This window comes from Sipha flava, unplaced genomic scaffold (assembly GCF_003268045.1).
Source record: "Sipha flava isolate LNK unplaced genomic scaffold, YSA_version1 176_pilon_pilon, whole genome shotgun sequence".
Lineage (NCBI taxonomy): Eukaryota > Metazoa > Arthropoda > Insecta > Hemiptera > Aphididae > Sipha > Sipha flava.
In genome coordinates this window covers 3,101,493-3,112,914 of record NW_020272062.1, presented here as the reverse complement: position 1 = coordinate 3,112,914, position 11,422 = coordinate 3,101,493, and the positions used below count along the sequence as shown (strand labels likewise).

The 11,422-nt window shown below is 29.0% G+C and overlaps 2 protein-coding genes across 2 annotated transcripts; one reads left to right on the top strand and one right to left on the bottom strand.

The window, feature by feature from the left end:
* Positions 1 to 2,360: 2,360 nt before the first annotated feature.
* Positions 2,361 to 4,682, bottom strand: LOC112680416 (zinc finger MYM-type protein 1-like). The gene is made up of 3 exons (XM_025550501.1): positions 3,259 to 4,682; positions 2,907 to 3,063; positions 2,361 to 2,753 (listed from the first exon to the last, which is right to left on the bottom strand). Exons 1-3 carry the CDS (start codon positions 4,680 to 4,682, stop codon positions 2,361 to 2,363), a joined length of 1,974 nt encoding a protein of 657 aa, XP_025406286.1.
* A 1,434-nt stretch (positions 4,683 to 6,116) lies between these two features.
* LOC112680353 lies at positions 6,117 to 8,187 on the top strand. Its single transcript, XM_025550421.1, has 4 exons — positions 6,117 to 6,323; positions 6,634 to 6,804; positions 6,911 to 7,006; positions 7,206 to 8,187. Exons 2-4 carry the CDS (start codon positions 6,648 to 6,650, stop codon positions 8,165 to 8,167), a joined length of 1,215 nt encoding a protein of 404 aa, XP_025406206.1. The 5' UTR covers positions 6,117 to 6,323; positions 6,634 to 6,647; the 3' UTR covers positions 8,168 to 8,187.
* The last annotated feature ends 3,235 nt before the right edge of the window (positions 8,188 to 11,422 follow it).

The following is an 11,422-nucleotide window of genomic DNA, read 5'->3' as shown; positions in this document are numbered from 1 at the left end:
AAACAACATCGAATTAAAAATCAATTACGCAAAATTTTACTATCAAGTGCACATATACTTTATCCAAATACGCAAAATAAGCCCAACTGCGCTTTAGAATAAGCCCTGATAAAAAGTATATAATTTTAAAATACAAGTCTTAGGAGAAATGCGTTATTCTAGACAAAACAAGTAGAGGAATGAAAACTGTAAATATAAAAAAGTTGAGGGAGACCATCCCTTTGTATCCTCCCCCACTTCGAGCACTGCTGTTGGTACCTATTTAACCACTTCGACCACTATGATTACGGTACAGAATATATATATGTATATTTATGGCTCTGTACTTAATGTATAATAAATCTGGCCTTTTTTATTAAATTTCGTGTACCTACCTACTTTCAAAATTACACTGTATAAAATTATATATTAACCTATATCTACCTAGTATTATTATAATTTTAATTAGAAAATCTCTTACATACCCCGTGCTTATTCTACACTAGTTTGGCGTTTACTTTTCACTCGCTGGTTGCCGTTCAGCTTCTGAGGATTACTAGCAATGATTATTGCACCAACGAATGGATACTATATCTATCACATCTTGCAATCCAATTACCAGCAGTCATTGTGTTCAACTTATTTACAGTAGCCTACATGCACGTACTGTACAACGTCAAAGCTTATCATGGCTACTTGTTTTTGTGTTTGTTATTCGAGAGCATCTGTGGAATAAACTTAGGTAAGAGCGATAAATTGTGAGGTCTAACCATCCGACAATAGGTTTATACTTAAAAAATTTACAAGCCGTATAAAAATTATGCCAACGAATCGTGGTTCAAAAAAATAATGATAAAGTCGTCAAAGCATTCGACGATATATTTACACAATATAGGTATCGAGAAAAATTAAAAAATGAAATACTTGGGTTACATAATTATATATTGTTATAAGTTTATCCAAAGTGTTTCATGGCGATATACCGTTGTGTTATCATTCGATTATACTTTAATTTAATCAAAAACTTTTATTTTCTTCACTGGTTAGTATAAATATGTGTACTAATCAGGGACTGAGACCTTAATGATTTAACGGTTCCGGTTAGGGTTCGAGTATTTAAAAAATTTTAAAAGGGTTTAGGTTAAATTTCGGGATTTCAAAAAGTTCAAAATTTAGGTTTCGGTTAGAACCGGCTTAATTTTAGATATTTATAGCTTAATTATAATCAATTGGTTAACAATTTTAGGAATTTGATAGACTTTGAGCAACAAGAACATTTATAATGTATTAATTATCTAAATTTTAATATTCAATTGATCAATTCCAATTTAAAAAATTAATTTTACTAGATAATTAAGGATAATGTTTCTCTCTCAAAATAAAATTATATCAAATAAGAATAGCTTATCTATATAATATGTAATATTTAATAGTCATTTTTTTATAGGTCATATCTTAAGTTTTTTATCAAAAAATTACCTCAATATTACTATAATGCAATATTTTCAACTTATAATATGCATCTACACCTCAGGTAAATTCAATACAACATCATCAATGGTAAATCATTATGTATTATTAATGTATTCTTTTACTAGGACTTTGGTGGCCAACAAGTGGATCATACAATTTGAAAAATATGATGATTAACTACTTACCGATTTCACTGGGCAATAATTTTATCAGGAATTTAACTGAAAATCAGTATTTTGATGTAAAATTATTATGTATCTTACTTTTTTGGGCAATTATACTTGTGATTATCACAATTATAAGAACCCATATTGGAAAAAAGCATATGAAGTTAACAAATCCAATATAAATATTATTTATTTCTCACTCCCTCATTTTATTCCTTATTATATAAAAGTATAGGGTGTCTCAAAAATAACGCAGAATTAAAATCTGCTAAAAATTAAATTTATTTCGTTTAAAAAAATATAACAAATATATCATTTTCTTTTGGAGAAGTTAAGGTTTAACAGTGAAAAACAATATCGGGCATATTACCATCCCTATAAGCCCTATAGGCAATTATTCTTTCCATAAATTTTATCTTCACTCAATCATACATTGCACATTAAATTCGTTGAGGACACGACGAATTTCTTGCTTAAGTTCCAAGACATTTCGAACCAGTGGCGTAACCAGAACTTTTAATGCCCGTGGCAAAATAATCCAATCGGGCCCTTAGTTTTATAAATTTGGAAAAAAGAGATATGAGGAATAGCCTACAAAAACTAACCACCTATAAAATTCTACCCTTTAAGGTTACAAACAATAAAAAGCATGTTTAGTGTAATATTATTTTTATAGTAAAATTGTAATAAACATTTTTTGGTTTAAAAAATATATACAAAGCAATACAAAAATTTAAATATTTAAAATTTCTTCTTTCTTGCTTTTGCTTCGGCAAACATATCGATTAAATTTTCAAAGTCAACTTCTCGGACTGTTTCTTGTTCGATTGAAATTAATGCCAGGCCACTTAAACGATCTTGCATCATTGTACTCCTTAAATATCCTTTAATAATTTTTAGTTTCGAAAATGACCGTTCCGCGCTTGCAGATGTAACAGGAATTGTCAAAAATAATAAAAGAGCAGTACATACTTCTGGGAAACTGGCTGTTAAAGAATGATTTTTCACCATTAAAAGTTGAGCAAGATCTCTAGTTGAATTAAGTTGACTTATTTGATTTTTAAGAGTTGATCTTACAGCTAAAATTTCACTTGTAAATGTTTTTGATATGTCTTTATCATATTTGTTTACCAACTTCGTAGCTTAATTTAAAAGCTCTAAATCTGTTGCTGATGTAAGAAAAGATGGTTGTAAACATGTGAAATTTAGCATTAATTCATGAAAACTTGAAAAACGTTTACTTATTTGATTTATTAATATATCCAACGTTCTATTAAAAATAGTTACACGAAATAAGCTTTCTGGACAAGTTAAACGCATATCAGTACATAGTTCATCGAAATATCTTTTTACAACTTTACGACGTTTGTTTTGAAACTCTGTAGAGATAGACCAACTTTTAGCAACTATATTTGCTTCTTCCAAGAGATCATTAAAATTACATCTATATTCTTTTAATTGTTCATAACAGTTTTTTAATAAATTGGATGCATTATCTAAATCAACTGACTTTGACTGGAGAATTTTAGAAGTTAGGTTTATAATTTGTAAAATTTTACATTGAAAAACTAAAGTGCAAATAAAATTATAATTTTCAATTTGTTTTTTAATCCCTTCAGCTTCATTTCGCTCATCTAACTTAGAGCTGCAAAGTATAACTTTTGTTAAAGCTTTTTGAATTTCAACAAATCTAATTTTAAGCGCAAAAACTGCTTCATAACGACCAGCCCATCTTGTGGGATTAAGTTTTTTTATTAATAATCCATTTTGACTGTTCGATTCCTTAATTAAATCTGATAATATACGCCATCTTACTATACTATGTCCAAAAAAAACAAAAACTCGTAGAACAACATCAAAAAAGATTTCCATTTCTGTTATTTCTTTCACAGCATCATTGACAACTAAATTTAAATTATGAGTAGAGCAATGGACATAAGCTGCGCTTGGCTCAATGTCTTTAATTCTTTTTTGTAGGCCATTATACATACCACTCATATTGGCAGCCCCGTCATAGCCCTGACCACGACACTTGGCGATAGACAATCCCTTTTTTTCAATATTCTGTAATATTAGTTCAGAAAGAGAAGAGGCAGATTGATCAACAACTTCATGAAATGCTAAAAAAGTTTCCTTAACACATACATATTTTGGGTTTCCGTATTCATCTTTTTCTATAACACAATAACGATAAATTTCACTTAACTGATCAACCTTTGAAATATCTTGCGTTGTATCAATTATAATGGAAAAAAAAGGAGCTTCTTTAATATTAAGTATTAACTCGTCTTCGACTTTATTTGAAATTAACTGTATTAGTTCATTTTGAATTTTAGGGCTACAGTAGTTTACTTTATTATTACCCTGATTAATAACTTTTTCTAGTACTGGGTCGTATTTTGCAAGTAACTCAATAAAACAAATAAAATTGCCGTTTTCTCCTTTTCCACTACCGAGCTTTTCTCTGTGGTCGCGAAAAGGTAAACTTCGCATAGCTAATGTAAGAGTAATATTTAAAATTCTCTCTAAAACCTGACGCCAAAATAATTTTTCTTTTTTTATATTCTGTTCTAGTTCTTCGTTTAATGTTTTATTTAAAAACCATTTTTCATATACTAAACAGGAAATGTAGTGAACGTGTGATTGCTCGTGTCTTTTAATACCATCTACTATGTGTTTCCAATCACAATATCCTGTAGTCCAAATTTCTTGAAAGCCAGTGGATGTGCGATCTCCAAATAGCCAGCATGACCTACAATACGCTTTTTGAAGTATAGTCGAATAACATAGCCACGAACGTTCGATTTTTAAACCAGATTTGGACACTGTAAAATAATACTTTTCAGAAAAAGATCTACCGTCTGAATTTTTAGCGAAAGGCCCTTTAGCTTTAGGTTTACTATGCCCATTTTCAATTATGAACCGTTTAGTTTGAGCATCTAAAACGATTTCTTTAAAATGTCCAATATCCGTCGGATCAGAAGAAGTTTCAATAATATTTTTAAAAACAATATCAAAAGATTCATTTTGATTCGTACCTTTATATGAACAGCATGACAACATTTCTGGGGCGGATTCTTCATTTTTTCACTATCTACAGAACTAAGTTCAACACTTTGTTCACTATTAACCTCGGTATTAACACTTAATTATTATTTCACTTTTATTTTCACGAGGAATGGTACTAGAAAAAAAACTACTAATTTTAGGCAATTTTAATAATTTTTCTTGTTCTTCCGTTTTTTTCTTACGCTTTTCATACCCACTAGGTATTTTTTTCGACATGATTGATCACAATACCTATACGAATACGAATCACTGATTCACAGCAGAAGGCGAAAACAAAATCGGTCTACGACACGTCATTGACTAACAAAATAAAATATAAATTAAAAGAACATAGTGTAACAACGACTAAACGACGGTCACTTTTTCCTTGAATAGTTCTAATCTAATCTAGTATCTAAATATAACATATAAATGTTACGTTCGGTTTCAAAGACAAGCGATTGCGATACGCTTCATTGTTATTTCCATTCTACAAATAACAATATCATTAAATGTATAATAATAATATTAATATCGACAATGTCGACGGACTGGTAAATAAAATAATCTATAAAAATAATCGTGATCAGTTATTAAATTTATTTTATTTTACAAGAATATACATATATTTTTAAACAGAATCGTATTTATAAATTTCACTAATGGTGATTTGTTTTTGAATGTACTATTTTTTTCTTGAAGGGCCCTCTAGAGTCGTGGGCCCGTGGCCCATTGCCCGTCATGCCACCCTATCGTTACGCCACTGTTTCGAACTTTGTTCTGGTAAACTCGTGACTTAGTGTACCCCTATAAGAAGAAATCACATGGCGTCAAGACGCAAGAACGTGATGGTTAGCTTTGAACACGCAACGAGATTAGTCTGTTCGAGAACTTCTCACGCAACAGAGTGATTGTTTTTCTTGAAGTGTGACAAGTTGAAACCAAACATTTTTATGTTCATTTGGTCCAAATAAAATTACTGGGCTCAGTAGGTATTCTCAGTGCCGTAGAAACCGCCGGTGCAGGCGATGCAATGCACCGGGGCACTTGATCTTAAAAGGGCCCTACGGCCCTACGCCCTTACCGATTATCTGATAATGTGACCTAAAATATACAACAAAGAAAAAAGAAAATTATCTTATAAAATTATATTAAATACTATTGTGAGATGATGAATAAAGGCCTTTTAATATATTATGTTGATAGACGCACAGACGGTAATAATTACATAATAATATGTAACTATATTACCTATAGTGTCGTTAGCATGAGACACGAGTTCGCTGAAACTTATGATATTTCTGGCTTGCGAGCGACTCTATCAGTTTCGGTTCACGTTATCGCGATTACCTATTTCAAAACGTGTATTTATAGATTGTTGTGTTGAACAGTGTATCTATAACCAATCAGATAAACATAACATTTGTGATTTGTCGACTACGCGTCGTTGTCATTCATTCCTTAATACGCATGGAATATACAGCCTAGCTCTAGTGTACGAGTATCACTTATTTTTATTCCAATTAAAAATGTCTACCAAAAAAACAATTAAGTGGATATGAAAAACGAAAAAAAAAATACAACAGGGAGAACATATTTCAAAGTTCCCTAAAATAAGTGGTTTTTTTACAAAAACAAGTGGATTGCCAACCAACGGTATGTATTAAATTATTATATTTTATAAATAAATATGAAAGATGCATAGGTACAATAAACAATAATACAATTTTTTTTAGTAAAACAATTCAGTAAATTATTATTACATATTTAGATACATTGTAAAATAATACTAAGTTATTTATAATAACAAAAATAATGTTCAGCCTTTTCTCAGTATTTATTTTTCAAGACTTTTTCACTATTATTTATTATTATTATTATTTTTACAAGTAATGTATTATAATATGAAGAATTTTTATAAATATTAATTATTATTTATTTTCAATATACGTATTTATTTATGTAGTTTTACCTGAACATATGGACAAATTTGTTCACTCTGACAAAAATTCGACCACAGAATTAATATCAAATGACACACACACAGAAAACAAGACAGGAGTGTTGCTCAGTTTTAATACTGAAACTTGTAAGTCAACTGATGAAGATGAAATTATTGAAAGTACTACTCTCCCGGGTAAGTTAACTTTCTAAATACTTGTACTAAAAGTATTTTGCACCTGGACTACTTCTCTGTTGGCGTGCCTGAGAACCATTTTTATTTATTTGTAAAATGTATGTAGTTTTTACTGAACATTTGAACAATTGTTTCGCCTCTGATGGAAAATCGACTAAAGAATCTGATACCACCGAATTTACTGAAAACGACGATGACTGTGGTGAGTGTTTAATGATTATTTTAGTAAATTAACATAAGATAATATTAATTTTTTTTATAACGAAGTTCAAATTTTTTTAATTTAATGCTCTTTCGACTTTTTCAATTGCTATTTTTCTTTGAATAAAATAACCAACAAAATTATCTAATTTATACTGACTATAAACCTTATACTATAATTTCAAAATATGAAATTACAGAACTCGATTTATCAGCAAGATTTCCAACTGACCGAGGAATGTTTAAAAATTGTATAAGCGATAAATTAAAACGTGAAATTCTGAAGTATGGGCCTTGTAAGCCAGAAATAGATTTTCCTCTTAATGACTCGAAAAGAAAATTTTCAAAAATATATTACTACGTGAAGTTAAAAAATGGTACACTTATTCCTAGACCGTGGCTTTGTTATTCTGTAATTTGGGATATGGTTTACTGTGAAACTTGCTGGATTTTTTCTGATAAAAATAATTGTAATCTTAAAAAAGAACGGGTAGAAGGAATAAATGACTGGCAACATCTCTCTCAGAAAATAAATATTCATGAATTTTCACTGTCACATTTGAATGCTATGAAAGTTAGATCAACGTGGACAAAAAATTTAACTATCGACAAAGAATTTGAAACACAAATATCAAAAGAAGCGAAATTTTGGAGAGATATTTTGACGCGCATAGTTAAAATAATATTGACTTTAACTTCAGGAAATACTGCTCTAAGAGGCAATGAAGGAAAACAATATTCTGAAGGAAATTTTCTTAGAACTGTAAAATTAGTAGCTGAATTTGATCCTATTTTAAAATCAGTATTTGACAATGAAAAAAAATTTAAAATTAAATATTTGAGCCCTACTATTCAAAACGAATTGATAGAAATTCTAGCTTCAAATGTAAGACAAATTATTTGCAACGAAATATCAACTTGCAGTTCTGGATTTTCAATAATTATGGATTCTACACAGGACATTACCAAAGTAGATCAAGTTAGCATCATAATTAGATATGTTATAATTGATCATGAAAAGCATGTTTTGCAGATTAAAGAATCATTCATAGGATTTTACAAAATAGACCAACATAGAGCACAAAATTACGAAAACCTAATTTATAAAGTTCTTTCCGATACCAATTTAGATATAAAAAAAATGCAAAGGGCAAGGGTATGATGGGGCCAGTGTCATGAAGGGTATGTATTCAGGAGTTCAGAAACGAATTATTGATAAAGCTCCAAACGCCACTTATGTTCATTGTTGTGCTCACAATTTGAATTTAGTAATATGTGATGCCGCTAAAAGTTCTTCAGACGCTCTACAATTTTTTGAAACAATACAATCTATATTTAATTTTTTCAGCTCAAGCGCACCTCGTTGGGCACTTTTAGCTTTTGGAAATGAAACCAATGATATTCGTAAAAAAACACTTAAAAAACTTTGTCCAACACGTTGGGAAGCTCGGCATAAATCGTTATTTGCTCTTAAAGAAAAATTTGTAGATGTTTTAAAATCACTTTCAATGATTTTGTTAACTAGTCATAAGTCAGATGAAAAAATTGTAAGTAAATCCTTAAAAAATTCAATGGAGTCTTTTGAATTTGTTCTTATGATATGTCTATGGGAAAATATTTTAAGGTCTACTCAATGTGTATCAAAAATGTTACAATCTAAAAAAATAAATATTCAAAGTGCTTGTACTTTTCTAGATCAAGCTTATCAGTCAATTTCGAATCTTAGAGATAATTTTAAAGATATTTTAAATACAGCAGAACTAATATGTTCAAAATGGAATATACCTACAGATTTTAAAACTAAGCGACAGGCATTTGCTAAACATTATTTCGATGAAGTAGATGGAGATAGACGTTTAAATACAACAAAAGATAATTTTAAAGTCAAGGTTTTTTTTCCAATTATTGACACCGTTTTGTTTCAAATACGTAGACGATTTGAAGGATTATATGAAGTTGCAAGTACGTTCAGTTTTTTAAATCCTTCTTCATTAAAAGAAAACAATGAAGCTGATATCATCAAAGCATCTTATGATTTTGCTGTAAAATACGACATAGACATTAGTTCTGATTTTACTTGACAAGTATTGTCTTTTAAATCAATTATTAATCAAATTGAAGAAAAATTTTAAAATCTAACACTAATATTCAAATTAGGTAGTTAATACAATTAGTATTAATAATACTAATTTCTGACTTATGAAAAATATAATTTCGATAATTTTTTTTTATTATTATTATTATTATTATTTACAAAGCTAAATTAAAATAAAAGCCATCAAACCTATAATTATTAATAATATGTAACTACATTTTTTTTTTTTTTGAAATTTGTACAAAATACAATTTAAATTATATGTACCTATACTAGTTTTTATAAGATAATAGTATGCATTTTGTTTTAATTTTCTATGTGAGTATAGTATACGAATGAAATATAATATAATCATTATCATAAGTAATCTAATAATTTTAAATATTCAATACCTAATATAATCTAGTTATTGTTATAATATACCTCTTAACGTTTTCGATGTTAACTTATTAAAATTCTTTGATATTACATTAAATTATATAAAACTTGTGTAAATTTGTTTGTCTTCATATATTTATTCTAATATATGGTACACTATAAATGGTGTACACTATTTATGGGGCACTTATACCATAATTTGCACCGGGGCACACAAGTATCTAGCTACGGCACTGGGTATTCTTGTATAGTTACAACAAGATTGCACAACTTGATACACTTCATTATACGGCACCGTGTAATTTCTTCTTATAGGGATACACTAAGCCACGAGTTTACCAGAACGAAGTTCGAAATGTCTTAGAACTTAAACAAGAAATTCGTAGTGTCCTCAACGAACTTGATGGCAATCTGTGATCGAGCGATGGTAAATTTTATGAAAATAATAATCACCCATAAGGTTAGTAGGGAGGGTAATATATCTGATATTGTTTTTCACTGTTAAAACTTAATTTCTCCTGAAGAGAATGATATATTTGTTAGGTTTTTATAAAAGAAATAAATTTAATTTATAGCAGATTTAAATCCTGTGTTCTTTTTGAAGTACCTTATAATTTGGATTTTTATAGGATTTAGGTTAAAAGATGATCAAAGTATTTTTGTAACTGATTATAGTGGTGGAATTAAGCATTTTTACGATAGAATTAAAGAACATGAAATGAGCAAAACCCATATAAAAAATTTAGAATTATTTTTCATATTTGACAGTAATAAAGACATCATAAGTTATTTCAGTAAAGCACGAGAAATAAAACTCAGAGAAGTACAAAATAATAGAAATATTTTGGAACGTATTATTAAGACAATCAAAATGATAGGCAAAAGGGATCTTAGTTACCGTGGTGCTAATGAAGCATCTTATACTTTAGATAATGATTCATTAGATCATGGAAATTTACTCGAAATATTAATGATAATTTCTAAATTTGATCCTGTACTAAACAACCACGTGCAAAATCGCATCGAAAAAAGAAAAAAATGGCTGGTACCGAATTGGTTCCCAAGCTCCAAACCCACACACCAAATTGGTTCCCGCCTGAAAAAGTTATTTTATTAGGTATAGCCGAATTGGTTCCTGTTTGAAAAAGGTATTATATTTGGTATAGCCAAATTGGTTCCCGTTTAATTACGCACATTTTCCTTCTTAATTTTATAGGCTTAGGACTGTCAACTTAAAAGTAGGTTTGATTGATAATGTGCGTTAATGTGTGTTAAAAAAAAATGATAAAATATATACAATTTTAAATCGTTGATTTGGAAGTCAACTAGTCATCACTTAGGTATACGAAGTACAAATAATAAAATATAATAAATACAATTTAAAACCACTGATTTGCAAATTTGAAGCTAACTTTCTTTAAATATTCAATTCTCGTAATTTTCTCATTAATGTAATCTGTCATACAATTTTCCAAGTATTTGTTATTTCTTTCCTATTTGCTTGTAATTTGCTAGTCTCTAGTAATCTATAGTCTTCTATATTTCTATACTCTATCTTATAGATATAATAATTGTGACTATTATTATGTCATAAATATAGTTTTTAAAATTTTGTTTTTTACTCTTTATGCACTGGTCCGCTAGATTTAAATTTTTAACATTGTAAGTAAATTATTTTAAAAATTAAAATTGTCCTTATTTTACCTGTACACAAACGGGAACCAATTCAGCTATACCTAATAAAATGCCTTTTTTAAACGGGAACCAATTCGGCTATACTTAATAAAATACCTTTTTCAAACGGGAACCAATTTGGTTACTCCCAAAAAAATACACGACAAACAAAGTAACAAAGGACGAGGCAATCTTGTTAGTTTTTTGTCGAAAACTACTGCCAATGTAATAATTGAAGGAATAACTAAATTAATAAAACAGAAAATATCT

Coding starts and splice junctions, on each gene's coding strand:
- LOC112680416 (XM_025550501.1), bottom strand. CDS start 4,682: ATGTTGTCATGCTGTTCATATAAAGGTACGAATCAAAATGAATCTTTT. Junction 3,064..3,258: donor GTTATACTTTGCAGCTCTAA/GTTAGATGAGCG, acceptor AAAAGAATATAG/ATGTAATTTTAATGATCTCT. Junction 2,754..2,906: donor GTCCAGAAAGCTTATTTCGT/GTAACTATTTTT, acceptor TAAGCTACGAAG/TTGGTAAACAAATATGATAA.
- LOC112680353 (XM_025550421.1), top strand. CDS start 6,648: ATGGACAAATTTGTTCACTCTGACAAAAATTCGACCACAGAATTAATA. Junction 6,805..6,910: donor TGAAAGTACTACTCTCCCGG/GTAAGTTAACTT, acceptor AAATGTATGTAG/TTTTTACTGAACATTTGAAC. Junction 7,007..7,205: donor TGAAAACGACGATGACTGTG/GTGAGTGTTTAA, acceptor ATGAAATTACAG/AACTCGATTTATCAGCAAGA.